Source organism: Rousettus aegyptiacus, unplaced genomic scaffold (assembly GCF_014176215.1).
Source record: "Rousettus aegyptiacus isolate mRouAeg1 unplaced genomic scaffold, mRouAeg1.p scaffold_m13_p_9, whole genome shotgun sequence".
In the NCBI taxonomy this organism is placed as follows: Eukaryota; Metazoa; Chordata; class Mammalia; order Chiroptera; family Pteropodidae; genus Rousettus; species Rousettus aegyptiacus.
In genome coordinates, this window is record NW_023416312.1 from 63,223,574 (window position 1) to 63,241,174 (window position 17,601).

General features: G+C 34.3%; 1 protein-coding gene across 8 annotated transcripts in view; it reads left to right on the forward strand.

Moving 5' to 3' along the window:
* The window catches only part of TBC1D8B (TBC1 domain family member 8B), an 82,399-nt gene that overhangs the window by 52,765 nt on the left and 12,033 nt on the right, over positions 1–17,601 (forward strand). For 4 of the 8 annotated variants that reach the window (XM_016148487.2, XM_016148496.2, XM_016148500.2 and 1 more), the window contains exons 18-22: positions 1,041–1,124; positions 2,137–2,202; positions 4,420–4,517; positions 6,040–6,348; positions 9,216–9,418. In XM_016148487.2, coding sequence (XP_016003973.1) covers positions 1,041–1,124; positions 2,137–2,202; positions 4,420–4,517; positions 6,040–6,348; positions 9,216–9,269 — 611 coding nt within the window. In that variant the 3' untranslated portion in view covers positions 9,270–9,418. Of the gene's footprint in view, positions 1–1,040; positions 1,125–2,136; positions 2,203–4,419; positions 4,518–6,039; positions 9,192–9,215; positions 10,286–17,601 lie in introns of those variants that run through there. The other 4 variants (XM_016148478.2, XM_016148528.2, XM_016148512.2 and 1 more) reach the window with 3 other exon arrangements.

Consider the following 17,601-nt stretch of genomic DNA (forward strand, 5'->3'; position numbering starts at 1 on the left):
AACAAAACAAAAGCTACCATTTATTGAGCACTTGCTCTGTCAAGGCATTTACTTTATATGCATTCTTATATTTAATTCTCACAATATCCCTGAAAGGTGGTATTATCCTTCCAGTTTTGACAATAAGAAAACTAAGAGTCAGAAAGACTGAATAATCTTTGCCAAAGATCACACAGCTAATAAATTACATAACTGGAATTCATACTGAGGTCTGACTCTAAAGCTCAAGTTTCTTTCTACCCTGCTATACTCCTCAGTGTTACCGCACTGTTCCAGTTTATGTAAGTGTTTCCCACTGACCTTAAGAGACTGCTTTTTGCAGGCCTGATCCATATTTTAAGAAAACAGTCTTAGGTTTTAAAATAAAGGAACATGGCAAAAAGTACCTTTTAGCTTAGGTGAAGTAATTCACAAAAACAAACAGCTTTATTGAAAGCTGCACCTGGGATCTCTTTTAGAGTCTTCCCAGGGTAGCCAGGAACCATTTTTACCAGACCAAAAATCTAAAAGCCATCTTTAACTCTTCACACACTCAGATCACAAACACAGCAAAACAGAGGACAAACAACCTAATCATTTAATTACGAAGGACTGTACAGTGTCACATCAAGTTGCTATTAAAATGTCCGATGTTGTCTTGTAATTAATATGCTTCCAGTAGAAGGATTAAAAATTTTAAAAAAAACACACATATTTGATAGAGCACTCGACTTCATGTTTTCCTTATCACTGAAGATCCTAAATAACTGAGGTCACATTTTCATAGATTTCCGAATGCCAGATTTTCTTATTGCAACTTGTAATGGCTCTCAGAAAACTATTAAAAGTCAAGTAGGAGAAATAATGGAACTCAAAGTGATCAAGTTCTGCTTGTAATTTGGTATACAATATAGTAGTACCACTTACACATTTCTTCACATGTCTGTCTTTTACAGAAACCCATTGTTTAACCTTCTGCCACCAGATTTACTTGACCTATTAAAGGACCTATTTTCTGTCCCTCCTTATTAGTAAATGTGATTTGGGTTATCTGTTTTCAGCTTATACTGAAGTGAAGTTCAATGACCCTTCAAAGGGAGAGGAACTTTCCGAGGAAGAAATACTTTATTTCAGTCAACTCCATGGTAAATATCTGTTCAAAAAGGTATCTCTTTTGATGATTAGTCACTCATAGAGTTCTTCCTGGCTTAAATATTCTTTACCCAGCTACCTTATTCTTCTTTTGTGCTAGCAGAGCACTGAGCACAGTGCTAAATGTATGGTAAATACTCCATAAATATTTGACTAATTGACTAAACTGCATTTTGGGTTTTGGTGTATGGAAGTTCATGTTTACTGAAGAATTAGAAAGAAAGTGCATTTTGTTCCTACTTATTATGTTAACAGAAATTTCTAAAATGCATCATCATTTTCACACCGTGTTAAAAATACAATGAAGACAATAGAATCTTTGATAATTGAAGGTCATAAATATTATTCAGACAGTGAATATTTTTTATGAATCACTGTAGATGTAGGAGACAGGGATGAGTCTGTCTCCAAAACATAATTTGGAAGTGTTCCGAGGTCATTTTTTGTGTCTTTGCTTCTTTTTCATAAATGTGCATGCCTTATATAGGGATAAGTCCTGATTAATGTATATTTATGGTTACTATATATTAGTGTTTGGACAGTAATTTTGAAGACTGTACAAATAATCTAGTCGAATCTCTTAATTGTTTAGATAAGGGCATTGAGTAGAGACTTGTGCAGGATTTCACAATGAATTATTTCCACAATCAGGAATATTAGCTCAATCTTCTGACTTCTAGTATGCTTTTTTCCTAATAATGAATGTAATACAATTTAATTTGAGGAAAATCACAAAGAAGAAAACACCACCTAGAAACAAATACTTAATATTTGGTATACTTCCTTCTAGGATTTTTTTTCATATGGATTTTCCTCTAGTGTTCTTTTTACTATAAAAGTTCTTGAATACTTGGTCTTCTGATGATAGGAGGTCAGGTCAGCTAAAATTTGCTTGCTGAATTGAAGAAAAGAACATGCGCTTATAAATCTTTATATAAAACATTTTAATTTCAAAAGGTATTTGTTAAATATTTTACAAAATGCATTTATCTTCTTTCCCTCTAGTTTCTAAGCCTACAAATGAGAAGGAAGCAGGATCAGTAAAATCCAGCCCTGAAAACACTGAAAAAGGTACTAATGATCTAGAAATATCATTTAGTATATTAAGTTATTATTTTTGTAAATATGGTTAACTACACAAAGAGAAGCAGATTCCTTTTAAAGGCTATTGATATGTCCCAAATGGTTTTTCAGTTCCTCCATGTTAGTTTAACAATTTATTCTTTCTTCTCTTGATACTTAAATCTCAGAAGTTATAGAAAGTATAGTAGTAAATGACCCATGATCATTTAATTTGATTATTTTCAAAATATGTATGTTTAATTACAAAAGTAATAGATAATCCTTGTAAAAGAAATTTAAACAGTACAGAAGTTCTCATAACCCCACCCAATACCACCCTAAAGTAAACATAAAAATATTTTGCTTTATATCCTTTTCATACCCATTTCTACATATACACAAACATATATATATATATATATATATATACATACATACATACATATACACACACACATCTCTCTTTTTTTAAAAAAAAGAAATAAGTAGTTCATAAATGCTGTTCTACAGTTTGTTTTTTTTTTTGATTTTGTGATGTGTCATGGATATCTCCTGTCAGTACATTTGGATCTATCTTAGGTTGTTTCTAATGATTTATATTGCAAACTATGCTGCCACAAACATTTTTACGCTGACATTTTAGCATACTTTTATGCATTTCTTTAGAATAGGATCAATTCATAGAGGTATGAGAATGCTAGATCATCAAGAATATGTACATTTAATGTTTTGATAGAGGCTGTCACGTTGCTCTCCCAAATACTATCGTTTGTTTTTATGTTTTTGAGTAACAGTTAAAAAATAATTACCGAAGATCTGTTTATTTACGACAACTTCCCCAGCTAAGTTGTTCAATATACCCACTTAATTTTCTAAGAGATTTAAAGTAATTACTAATGTCACATTAATATCATCTTGATTAAAATATTCAAAGGAATGAATAAGTAGTTTTTCAACTTCTGAAAAAGAGACACCATAGACCACTTTAGTATTTGCATATTAAGAGCATCATATAGAAGCAATTTTAAACTTAGCAGTATGCATGAGAACATATGCATGAAATCATCAAGCCAGGGTGTACTATTTAATCTAAAATGCATCCTTTTCAACCTCTCCTCACATTTTCCCTAGTCCCCAACCTTCCCAAAGTAAAAGTTTTAGTTTAATGGAAATGGAGAAGTATCCTGAGAGCTAGTAGGTGAAATAAAAGGTATATTCAGATAATTTCCTGAATTAAAAAAAGGTAGAATCTTATAACTCAATGAAATACCTTTCAGTCATAAGTATTCTTTTTGAGATTTGGGAAAATGTAGTGGGTTGTTTATTATGAAATGTTTTTTTTAATTTATTGTTATTTTTCAATTAAAGTTGAGATTCAATATTATATTATTTTCTGGTATACAGCATAGTGGTTAGACGTTTATATAATTTACCAAGTGATCCCCTGATTAGTCTAGTGCTCACCTGGTACTATGCATAGTTATTACAATATTATTGACTATATTCCCTTTATGGAACTTCATATCCTCATTACTATTTTTATAACTACCAATTTTTACTTCTTAATCCCTTCTCGTTTTTCACCCATCCCCCGCCCCCAACTTCCCTTCCATCTGGCAATCACCAGGTTGTTCTCTGTATCTCTGAGTCTGTTTTCATTTTGTTTGTTCATTTATTTTGTTCCTTAGATATAAGTGAAATTATACAGTATTTCTCTTTTCTTTGTTTGACTTATTTCACTTAGCACAATATCCTCTAGGTCTATCCGGGTCATTGCAGATGGTAAGATTTCATTTTTTTTATGGCTGAGTAATATTCCATTGTATACATGTACTACTACTTTATCCAGTCATTTGTTGGTGGACACTTGCATTGCTTCCATACCTTGGCTATTGTAATTAGTACTGCAGTGAACATTAGTGTGCATATATCTTTTCAAATTAGTATTTTGTTTTTTGGGGGGTAAATACCCAGAAGTGAAATTGCTGGGTCATAAGGTAGTTCTATTTTTAACTTTCCGTGGAACCTCCAAATTGTTTTTCCATAATGGCTGCACCAATTTGCAATCCCACCAACAGTGCAGGAAGGTTCCCTTTTCTCTATATCCTTGCTAACACTTGTTTTGTTTTTTTTTTAATTGATGATGGCCAATCTGATAGATGTGAAGTGATACCTTATTGTGGTTTTAATTTGCAATTATGAAATGGTTTTATTTCCCTCATTCAGGCAAAGGAAAAGTTGATATTCAAGCATACATAAGTCAGTTGCAGGATGAGCTTTTCAAAAAAGAAGACAATATTAAGGATTTACCAAGAATGAATCAGGTATAGTACTTTCAAAGAAGATTCTAGGTTCTTGTTTTTATTTTTATGAATGTGGATGTATTCAACTCTAAAATAGCTAACATACTATTGGAGAAATAGTTAAACGATCTATGTATCGTCTCTAAGTTACAGACAAGCACAGAAGGGGGGGATCAAAATTTTTTTAACACTTAAATGCATCTAGTGTTTCAGTGTAGGTCCTCTGCTGTGACAACATTTGTACCTATAGAAAAGATGGAGATACACACACACACATATTTCAGTGTTTTCTCTTTCCAGCTTTATTAGAAATGTTTATTTATTTAGTAAACACTTTTAGTGCCTACTAGATGACATGCCCAATTGTAGGTACTAGAAGTAGAAAAAATTACTAAAATAGGTTACACCCTGGATTCTAATATCTTGTATTTAATTTTTTTTTTGGTTTTGTTTGTTTTCTTCTCTCTTCTTTTTTTTTCTTTTCTAATATCTTGTATTTGAATCTGCTCAAACTATACTAATGACTGGTATTGATGCAGTTCCGCACTTATCTCTTTCTTACACACTACTCAGCCAGTATGTGTTCTTATATTTTTTTAAATTAAAATCTGTTGGTATGGACACTGAGGATTCCCAGAACTTTACCAATGTGAGAACTATCAGATAATTCAGTATTTCTCAGTGGACTAGGTAATTTGATAGCTGAATATGTACTTTTAAAAATGAATCAGTAAGATGTATTTATTCTAAACTTTTTATAAGTAAACTACAGACTATGGAAAAAGAAGTAAAACAAGTTCAATACAATATATTTTTATGAAGTATATCCTTTGTATTCTGGTAGAATTGACCAATAGGACTCTTGTGTTAGAATTTTTTTTTTAATTGACAGATATCTTCTAGGAATGTCTATAGATTATCCAGGGGCAATTAGCAAACAGTCCAGATTATTTTTCTACTTGGACTCCACCTCAGCCTTTAAAGAGAAACATATCCAAATGGGCTCTTTAGAGCTACCTTGGACTACTAGATAGGTCCCAAAACATTCTTCCCTAAAGTTTAGTTGTCCTAGTTGAGTTACCCACTCTAGCCCTTTGAGGAGACCAAGGGGATCTCATCTTAATCCTTTCATTAAGATTGGTTAATGAATGAATGATCTACACATAGGGAAATATGGGACTTTGTTTATTAAAAGTTCCACCTAGCATTGAAGGAATAGTGGCAGGCAAACTGTCCAGAAACCATTGTGTGTGTGTGTGTGTGTTGGTATGTATGTATGTATGTATGTATGTATGTATGTATGTATGTATGTAATATACTGTTTTTAGGCAGCAAATGAGGTGAGTTAAATGGAATATTTTTCATGGTCGATACCCATCTTTCTAGAACCAAGATTAATTCAGGGATCAGTCATCAACTTTATAACTTCTGTGGTAAAGGTTATATGGTACGAATTCTAAATAGGAGACTATTCACTTCTAATTTCTCTTTATATTTGCTAAATCTAACACCAAATGTAATATTTCTAACTTGTGTCTTCTAGTCACAATTTATTCAGTTTTCAAAGACCCTTTATAACTTATTTCATGGGGACCCTGAAGAAGAATCATTATATCAAGCCATTGCTGTTGTAACCAGCCTCTTGCTCAGAATGGAAGAAGTTGGGAGGAAACTACATAGCCCTACATCATCAGCCAAAGGATTGTCTGGTACAGTTTGTGCTTCTGGAGGACCCAGTGAGGGGAAAACAGAGAGCAGCTTGAATAAAGATCCCTCCTTGCTCAAGGAAGAACCTCAGTGGTCATTTGCATTTGAACAGATTCTTGCATCTTTGTTGAATGAACCAGCATTGGTGAGGTTTTTTGAAAAACCCATAGATGTAAAAGCCAAACTAGAAAATGCAAAAACCTCTCAGTTAAGTTCTAGAACCAAGATGTAAATCTCTTAACGGGAATTGCCTATCAGATAAGTTTACTAAGATTCCTAGTTGTTGATTCCTAGTTGTCAGTTCCTGGGATTAGAAATCAGGGATTTATCTTGTTACCAATGTATTTAAAGGTTTAAAAAAGATATTTAGAAGAACAATGATTCATTCCTTTGTGGTAACCTCTAATTTTGATATTCTCCAACAAAAATGTACTTTTTATACTTCACAAGATATGCAATATCGGGAGAGTATGCTAATTGGTACCACCGGAGGGCACCACTATGTCACTTTTAGTAAGGAAATTACTAGTTTGTGCTGCTATTTACATACGAATTACTGATAATTTGAAAATGTTATGTTTGAATTTTAGTGATGATGATATGTCAAATTGATAAACACTGCTTTCCAAATTGCCTCAGTCCTATTAGAATGCTTTAGAAAACTAGGCTCTTAGATTTATAGCCCTAATTATCCACAAGATTACCGTATGGGGGGGGGGGCTCATTTTCAAGTTATCTAACTGAAATAATGTTAACTTTTTAAAGCTAATCTTATCTGGTCTTCTAATAATAAATGTCTTTTTCAGTAATTTCTGAATTCTCCCTTCCTGAGCATCTCAGAAGCTACTTACTCATACTTCTAACTCTGTTACTGATAAAAACAAATCAAGAACTCAAAGCTTGGCTAATATAAGGGAAACCAATATTAGATTTGGACTTAAGCTAGATAAAGCCAGCTTTTTTAGAAGGGTTAAGAAACAGTTCAATTAACTGTATAGGCCTCTCATTAAACTGAGAAATTACTTGAAGTTTTTCAGAGCACTGCTGTTTGTGGCATTTGTCTCAGAATAGCTTGTGACTGCTTTGGTTCTAGGATTTTTACCAGTCATGTTTTAAGTTACATTAGATAGACTGAATTGTTTTAGTCTGGCAAGTTCATAAAGTATACTTGTGTATAATGATTGTTAAGGTAATGTATAGCATTGGTGGTATCTGACTAAAAAGTTTTAACTATCTGATTTAGATGTATAATTTCTATATACTTATGCTGCTTATGTATCAGTCATTGCAATGAAAGTCCACATAGAAATAATTCATAAATGATTTGCTAAAACATTCTAGAGTTTAAATTAATAAGTTTATATGTGAAGTAACACACATCTGCTATTGTACAATGATTGATAAATTAAAACTGCAGTAGCTCTAGAAAGACACAGGACTCTATGCTTATATATGAAGTCACTATTGCACATACTTTGTTGACTATTTTGTAAATTGTATTTACAAAAAAAAAGATACTTTCTTAAGAGCATATGTTATTACTATTTGATATGACTTTAAAGTCAGAATATTGATGATTACCTTAGTATTATATCATAGCCTAGATTAATTAAAATTGAATGCTTAAAGAGATTTTTAAGTTGAAAAAATATTATACGTGCAAGTTTAAAAGACAAGCGTTTATTTTCCGAGTCTGCAGGACAAATAAGCTAAATACATAGTTTTATAGCTGCCACCTTGTTAAGCAAATGGGTTGTTCTTAATATTAAAAATCTTATGTAGCTGTGTTAAACTGAACCAGTGCATTACACCTTATGCATTAAATTAAATATTATAAGGTAGTTTTACTTGTCTTATAAAACTAAATATAAACCTGTTATAATAAACATGGAAAATGTTTTACTTAAAGATATTACTATATTATTTGTTGTGATGTACTTTTATTTACACTTAGTTATCACTTGAAGACTTCCCTCCTGTGTTAAGATTCAGTTGCAGAGGAAAGAACTCACTCTAATTAGTTTAAGTCAGGAAAAGATTTGTTATCAGACATTAAGTAGCTTACACAATTATCTAGAGGACTGACTCTAAATTGGATTTTCAAGAACAGCTTCCAAAGCTATACCACAAAACCAGGCCACCAAGGGAGTTGCGAATTCTTCTACAATTAGGAAACTGCTACTTCCTACTGCCATGATGAAAAGCCAACACTACAGCTGCTGCTTTCAGAGCCATGATCCACCAGCTATGATTTGCACCATCAAAGTAGATGCCAAGCCTCTCAGTACGCACAGCTAGTGATTAAATTGCAATAGAACAACCAAACACCTAAATAACAATTTTTATCAGCAGAAATGGCAGTAGCATAGCCTCCACCTCCCTTCTGTCATTCAAGTCTCACAAGTATGCATCTGATCGGTCTATAATATATACAGAATCCTAGTTTCAGGGGAATCTGGGAAAAGTCCTTTTAGCTTTTTAGCCTCTGTAGTACAGGAAGGCATTAAGAGGCTGGAATGGATGTTGGACACCCTATTTGTTTTCTATTGCTGTGTGACAAATTACCACACATACATTTGTTATCTTACCATTTCAGTGAGTCAGGACTCTGGACTCAGCTTAGCTGGGTCCTCTACTTAGTCAGCCAAGCTAGTTCCCATGTAGAGGCTCAACTGGGGAAGAATCCACTTCTAAGCTCACTCAGGCTGTTGGCAGAATTTATTGTTTTATGATTGTGGTCTGGAGACTCTGCCTTTTTGCTGGTAGTCAGATGGAAGCCATCCTCAGTTCCTAGAGGCTTCACTCAGCTCCTAGAAGCTGTCCTGAGCTTCTTCAGGCTGCCCAAAGTTCCTTGCCATGTGGGCTTCCCCAAAATGGTCACATACTTGACACTTGATCAGTCCAGCAAGAAGTCTCTAGAGCTAGTTTGCTAGCAAGACAGTGTCCTGTAAATGTAGCATAATCTCACAGTGGTGACATCTGATCTCCTTTGCCATATTCTGTTGGTTAAAGGCAGGTCACAAGTCTCACCCACTCTCAAGAGGAGAGGATTACAAAATGGCATGAGCATCAAGAGGCAGGATCATAGATGCCAAAGAGTATTTCAAATGGCTGTACCAATTAACACTCCAATCAATCATAATTAACAATTCTGGCAGCTCTGCATCCTCACCAACACTTGGAAAGGTCTGCCCTTTTTCATCTTAGCTGTCCTGGTGAGTGTATAATGGTATCTCATTGTGGTTTTAATTTAGATGTCCCTGATTTTTTAAAAAATGTAAACTATTGAGGTATAATTTACATGCAAATTAATGCACTCACTTAACATGTACATTTTGATGAGTTCGACAAATTTACACACTTCTGTAACCAACCACACCATAGTCAAGGCATAAAACATTTTCATCACCCTAAAAAGTTCTCCTGTTCCCCAACCAGGTCAACTTCTCTTACCCCTAGGCCCAGGCAACCCTTGATCTGCTTTCTGTCATATATTAATTTTATCTTTACTAGAGTTTCATTGAAATTGAGTTACACAGTAATTTCTCTTTTATGTCTGCCATTTCTCGCTCAGCATAGTTTAAGATTCATCCATGCTGTTGTCTATATCAGAAGTTTATTCTTTTTAGTATTTCATTACTGTGAATATACCACAATTTGTATATCCATTCACCTGTTCATTGTCATTTGAGTTGTATCCAGGTTTGGCTATTATGAATAATGTTGCTAGGAACATTTGCATACAAATCTTTTCGTGAACATGTTTTCATTTCTCTAGGATAAGTACCTAAGAATGGGATTGTTGGGACATGTAAATATACTTTTAACCTCATAAGGAACTTCCAAACTGTATTCTAGATTAGGTATATCATTTTGAATTCCCATCAGCAATATATGAGAGCTCCAATTGCTCCACATTCTCGCCAGAACTTGGTGTTCCTAAATTTTGTCTTTTGAATTTTGGCCATTCTAGAGGATGTGTAGTAGTATTTCATATTGTAGTTTTAATTTTTATTTCACTGATGACTTATGGAGTTCAGCATCATTTAATGTACATATGGTCCATTCTTACATCTTATTTTGTAAAAAGTTATAATCCTTTACTAATTTTTAAAAATTTTCCCATTTCATCGAGAAATAATTTACATAGATCACTATATAAGTTTAAGGTGTATATCTAGCTGGTTTGATTTACATATATTGTGAAATGATTTACCACAATAGGTTTAGTTAGCATCCATTTCATTTAGATACAATAAAGAAAAAATTTTTCTCTGTGATGAGAATTCTTAGGCTCTACTCTCTTAACACCTTTCCTATGTATTATACAGCAGTGTTAACTGTAGTCACCATGGTGTACATCACATCTCTAGTGTTTATTTATCTTATAACTGGGACTTAGTGCCTTTTGACTACCTTCCTCCAATTCCCCGTCCCCACACCCCCAGTCTTCTATAACCACAAATCTAATCTTTCTGTGAGTTTGGTGGGTTTTGTTTTGTTTAGACTCCACATAGAAGGGAGATAATACAGTGTTTGTCTTTCTCAGTCTGACTTATTTCACTTAGCATAATATCTGCAAGGCACATGCAAATAGTAAGGTTTCCTCATTTTTTATGGCTGAATAATATCCTATTACACACACACACACACACGCGCGCGCACACACACACACACCTTGGCTCCTTAATCCACTCATCCATCAGTGGACACTTTGTTTCTATGTCTTGGCTATTGTAAGTAATGTTGCTATGAACATGAGGGTGCAGATATATTTTTGAATTAGCATTTTTGTTTCCTTTGGATATATTTCTAGAAGCGGGATTGCTAGATCACATGGTAGATCTTTTTATAATCTTTTAAGGAAACTCAATATTATTTTCCATGGCTCCCACCAACAGTGTACAAGGGTTCTCTTTTTTTTCACATTCATGCCAGTATTTGTTATCTCTTGTCTTTTTGATGATGGTCATTCTAACAGGTATGAGGTGATATCTCATTGTGGTTTTAATTTGCATTTCCCTAATGACTAGTGATGCTAAGCACCTTTTCATGTACTTGTTTGTCACTTGTATGTCTTTAGAGAAATGTCTATTCAAGTTCTCTGCCTATTTTTTTTTAAATTGGATCATTTGGTTTTGCGTTTATTTGCTGCTATTGAGCCATATGAGTTCTTTAGATATTTTGGATATAAACCCCTTATCAAATACATGGTTTGCAAATATCTTTTTCCCATTCTATATGTTGACTTTTCATTTTGTCGGTGATTTCTTTTGCTATGCAGAAACTTTTTAGTTTGGTATAGTCCTACTTGCTTATTTTTTATTTTGTTCCTTGTGCTTCGGATGTGATTTCCAAAAAATCATCACTAAGACCCATGTCAAGGAGCTTTTTTCCTAGGAGTTTCATGGTTTCATGTCTTACAGTAAATATTTAATCCATTTCAAGTTAATTTTTCTGAGTGCTGTAAGATAGGGGTCGAGTTTTATTTTACATGTGAATATCCAATTTCATTTTACTACATAATTTTATCTTTTCTGGTTATTTTATATAAAAAGAATCATACAATATTTGATCTTTTCCATCTCGCTATTTTCACTGATAAAAGTTTTTGAGGTTCACTCATGTGGTAGCTATCAGCAGTTAGTTCCTTTTCCTTGTTGAGTAGTATTCCATTGCATGGATATATCACAGTTTGTATTGGTTCAACAATTGATGTACATTTGGTTCATTTCCACCTTTTGGCTATTATCAGTAATGCTACTATGAACATTTGTGGTACTAGTTTTTGTATGATCATATGTTTACATTTTTCTTAAGTATATTCCTAGGAATGGAATTTCTGGGTGGTAATGGTAACTCTGTTTAACATTTTGAGGAATTGCCAAATTGCTTTCCAAAGTAGCTGCACCATTTTACATTTCTACCAGCAATGTATAAAGTTTCCAATTTATCTGCATTCCCATCAATACTTGTTATTGTCTTTTTTATTGTGGTTACCCAAATGGGTGGGGGATGGTATCTCATTGTGGTTTTGATTTGTTTCCCTGGTATCTAATGATGTTGAGCATATTTCTGTGTTTTTATTAGCTGTTATGGGCTGAATTGTGTCCCTCCAAAATTCATGAGGTGGGATCTTATCCAACTGAGATGCCACAGCCACCCCAAATGCAGGATCTGCATGGCTCTGTGGCCTTGAAGAGGGGGCTGAGCTTGTGTCCACAGAGACTCTCATTTTGGGGCCCCCAAAGCCCCAGTGGCCTTCTGTGGTATTTTGGGTAGCCATCATTCTTTTCACCCTGCCACACCCATCACGTCCTTGGCTTGGTGAGGGCTTCCCCGAGGTCTGACAGAGTTGGGCCTAAAGTCTCTGAGGCCAGCCAGTCTGGCTTAGAGTGGCCATCACTGCTATTAGATCATGAAGGCAGGTGTGGTTCACTGTTGTTTCTGAGTCTGTGCTTAGCCAGTGGCAGCAGTGGAGAGGGCTCTTGATCTCCACCAGACAGGAGTTGCAGCCTGTCCCTTCCCCCACCCCCTGTTCACTGTCTCCACTTTTCATTGCCCATTCTTTTCTTTATACTACATCTTTGAAAAACAGTGTCTATTTCACACTTACAGAAAATCTTAGCTTGGACTAGCCATATTTCAAGTGCTCAATCATTTCATGTGGCCAGCGACTACTATATTGGACAGCACAGTTCTATAGCTTAACTTATTTTTGACTGCTTGTTCTGCCATTCACATAAAGAGGTAGAATTGGCCTGTGACAATGATTATATTAGCTTTTACTACTATCAAGTTTTGCTTTATTTTTTATTTAAGTATAGTTAGTGTACAATATCATATTAGTCATAATAGCTGCAGGTATACAATATAGATTTGACATTTTTATACCTCACAATGTGATCACTCCACTAATTGTAGTAATCTGTCACCGGGAAAATTTATTGCAGTATTATTGACTATATTCTCCTTCATCTTTTTCAGCTATCTCCTACCCACTCCCCTCTGATAACCATTCCCTTTGTATCCGTTTCTATGAGTCTATTTTTGTTTTGTCTTGTTTAGATTGCACGTATTAATTAAGACTTTATGGTATTTGTCTTTCTCTGCCTGTCTTGTCTCACTTAGCATAATACCTTCTAGATCCATCTGTGTTAGTTATGCTTTGAGTTTTTTGAGTCTGTTATTGTGTACATTAAAATTAAAAAGATTTATCTCCTCCAGGTAGATTGAATCTATACTTATTATGAAACGATCCTTGTTCTCTTTAGTTCATGCTTCTTGTATTAACCCTTTAAATCAGTCTCTTCATGACTTATTTGCTACTGTTGCTGTATAATTTAATTCTCCGTACATTGTTGACTTTACATGACATTATTATTGTCGATCCATAAAGTCAATATTTACTTAGCTTTGCAAGCAGGTTTACTATTTTTATCATCCTTCATTACTTGCTTCCATAAGCTGCCATCTTTGATCATTTGTATTTAATACTTTCTTTAGTGGGAATCTGCTGGTTAACAGATTTTCTTAGTTTTGGTTTGTCTGAAAATATCTGTAGTTTACCTTTTTCTAAAATTTTTCTAATGAGATCATTTTAGATCCACATGCAGTTGTGAAAAATAATATAGAAAGATCTCATATACTTTTTACCCAGTTCCCAATGATAACATCTTGCATAAATATAGTACAATATTAAAACCAGGAAATGGACATTGGTTCAGTACACTGACCTTATTAAGATTTCTCCAGTTTTAATTGTATTTGTGTGTGTGTCTTGTTCTATGCAGTTTTATCACTTGTATAGATTTCTGGGACCATGATCACACCCAAGATACAGAGCAGTTCTCTATTACAAGGCATTCTGGTGCTACCTTTTTACAGTCACATCCATCTCCCTCCCACCCATCCCATCTCCTGGAAACTACCAGTCTAGTCTCCTTTTCTAAAATTGTATTATTTCAAACATCGCATGAATATAATCATATAGTATATGACCTCTAGGGATTTTTTTTTCATTCATCACAATTCCCTGGAAGTCCATCTAGGTTGTGTGTGTCTTGTTATTGATGAGTAGAATTCTGCGGTGTGGATATGCCTCAGTTTTTTTTAACCATTCACCCATTGAAGTACATTAGGACTTTCCAGTTTTTGGATATTATGAATAAAGCTGTTATAAACTTTCATGTACAAGTTTTATGTAAACGTAAGTTTTCATTTATCTGAGATAACTGACCAAGAATGCAGTGTCTAGATTGTATGGCATGTACATGTTTGGTTTTGTGAACAACTTCCATACTCTTTTCCTAGGGTGACCGTACCATTTTATATTCTCACCAGCAATGTTTAAGTGATCTAGCTTTTCTGCAATTTCTCTAGCATCAGATGTCATCACTAGCTTTTATTTTAGCTAACCTGATAGACATGTCATAGTATTTCAGCATGGTTTTAATTTGCATTTCCATGGTGGTTAATGTTATGGCTTGAATCGTGTCCCCTCCCCCAAAATTTATATGTTGAAGTCTCAATACCCAGTACCTCAGAATATAACAATTTGGAGATAAGATCTTAAAGAAGTAAGTTGAAATGAGGCTGTTAAGGTGGAAACCTCATCCAATATGCCTGGTGTCTTTATGAGAAGAAAAAGAAACACCAGGGGCACATCTGCATAGATAGACAACCATGTAAAGAGACTTCAAGAGAGCAGCTATCAGCAAGCCAAGAGGTAAGGCCTCAGAAGAAACCAACCCTGTCGACACCCCGATTATGGACTTTCCACTCTGAAAGCGTAAGAAAATAAATTTCTGTTGTTTAAGCCAATCTATGTTATTTTGTTATGGTAGCCCCAGCAAACTAATACAGGTAATGATGTTAAACATCTATTCATGTGCTTATTTACCATGTGTATATCCTCTCCAGTGAAATGTCTCTTCATGTCTTTTGACAACTTTCTCATTAGATCGTTTGGATTTTTTACTGTCGAGTTTTGAAATTTCTTTTTTTATATTTTAGAAATGAGTACTTTGTCAGCTATTTGCTTTACAATATTTGCTCCCCATATATACCTTGAGTTTTCCTGTAATGCATAGGATTTTGATGAGGTCCAGTTAATCAATTTTTCCTTTATAATATTGTGATTTCGGTGTCAAGCCTAAGAATTATTTGACTTGTACATCCCAAAGATTTAGTGCTATGGTTTTCTCTAAACCTTTTTATAATTTTATGTTTCACATTTGTGTTATCCATTTTGAGGTAATTTTTGTACAGGATGTGAAGTTTAGATCAAGTTTCATTTTGAAAAGGCTCTTTCTCCATTAAGTTGCCTTTGTACCTTGTCAAAAATCAGTTGGGTATATTTGTATGGGTGTGTTCATTTTCATTTTTTTATTAAAAAGAATGGGTGACATTGATTAATAAAATCGAATAAGTTTGAAGTGTACAATTCAACAGTATTTCGAATACATAGTGCATTTTGTGTTCACCACCCAAAGCTAGATTTCCTTCCAAATATTTGACCCCTTTTACCCCTACCTATCTCTCCCTGCCCCCCTTCCCTCTGGTAACCACTAATCCACCGTCCATGTCTATGAGTCTGTTTGTTTGTCATGTTCGTTGCTTTCAATTTTATATCCCACATATGAGTGAAATCATATGGTTTTCAACTTCGTCTATTTGACTTATTTCATTTTGCATGATTATTTCGAGATCCATCCATGTTGTCACAAAGGTCAATATTTCATCTCTTCTTAGGACTGAGTAATATTCTATTGTATATATGTACCACAGCTTCTTTATCCAATCATCTATCGTAGAACACTTCAGTTGCTTCCATGTCCTGGCCATTGTGAATAATGCTGCTATGAACATCGGTGTGCAAATATCTTTTCAGATATGGGTTTTCAAGTCTTTGGGTTAAATACCCGGTAGGGATTGCTGGATCATATGGTAGATCAATTCTTAGTTTTTTGAGGAACCTTCATACTGTTTTCCATAGTGGCTGTACCAATTTTCAGTCCCACCAGCAGTGTATAAGAATTCCTTTTTGCCCATAACTTTTCCAACACTTGTTATTACTTGCCCTATTTATGACAGCCATCGTAACAGGTGTGAGATGGTATCTCATTGTGGTTTTGATTTGCATTTTCCTAATTAGTGAACTTACGCACCTTTTCATATGTCTGTTGGCCATTTGTATGTCTTGAGAGAAGTGTCCAGGTACACTGCCCATTTTTTAATTGGATTATTATTTTTTTATTGCTGAGTTGTATGAGTCCTTTGTGTATTTTGGATATTAGCCCATTGTTGGAGGCATTGTTTGTAAATATATTCTCTCATTTGGATGGTTCTCTCTTTGCCTTGTTGATGGTTTCTTTTGCTGCGCAGAAACTTTTTAGTCGGATACAGTCCCATTCATTTATTTCTCCTTTTACTTCCCTTGCTTTTGAGCTCAAATTCATAAAATCTTCTCTAAATCCAAGGTCTTTGAGTTTAGTACCTATGTTTCCTTCTATGCAATTTATTGTTTCAGGTCTTATATCCAGGTCCTTAATCCATTTTGAGTTAAATTTTGGTGTGTGGTGAGAGACAACAGTCTAGTTTCATTCTTTCGCAGGTGGTTGTTCAGTTTTCCCAGCACTATTTATTAAAGAGGCGTTCCTTTCTCCACTGTGTGTTTTTGGCTCTTTTGTCAAAAATTATTTGCTCATATATGTGGAGATTTACTTCTGGACTCTCAGTTCTATTCCATTGGTCTGTGTGTGTTTTTCTGCCAATACCATGCCATTTTGATTATTGTCACTTTATAGTGTAATTTGAAGTCAAACAGGGTGATACCTCTGGCCTTGCTCTTTTTTTCTGAGGATGGTCTAATGTGTCATTTAAAGATATTATTTCCTTATTGATTTTCTGTTTGGATGATCTGTCCATATTCAAGAGTATTTAGGTCCCCTACTATGATAGTGTCTTGCTCTGTTTCTCCCTTTAGTTTTTTTAGTAGTTACTTTGTATATTTTGGTGTTTCCTGATTGGGAGCATGTATATTAATGAGCGTTAGGTCTTCTTGATTCATGGTTCACTTTATCATTATGAAGTGTCCATAATTGTCTCTCATTACTCTTTTTATCTTGAAGTCTATTTTGTCAGCTATAAATAAGTATGGGTACCTCCCCCCCCCTCGCTTTTCTCTGGATGCCATTTAATTGGATTATTATTTTCTACTGTTTCACTTTGAGACTATATTTGTCCTTGCAGCTAAGATGTATCTCTTGAAGGTAGTATATGGTTGGGTTTTGTTTCTTGATCCAGTCTGCTACTCTGTGCCTTTTTATTGGTGAATTCAGTCCATTTACATTTAGGGTGATTATTGAAATATGAGGTTTTCCTATAGCTATTTTAT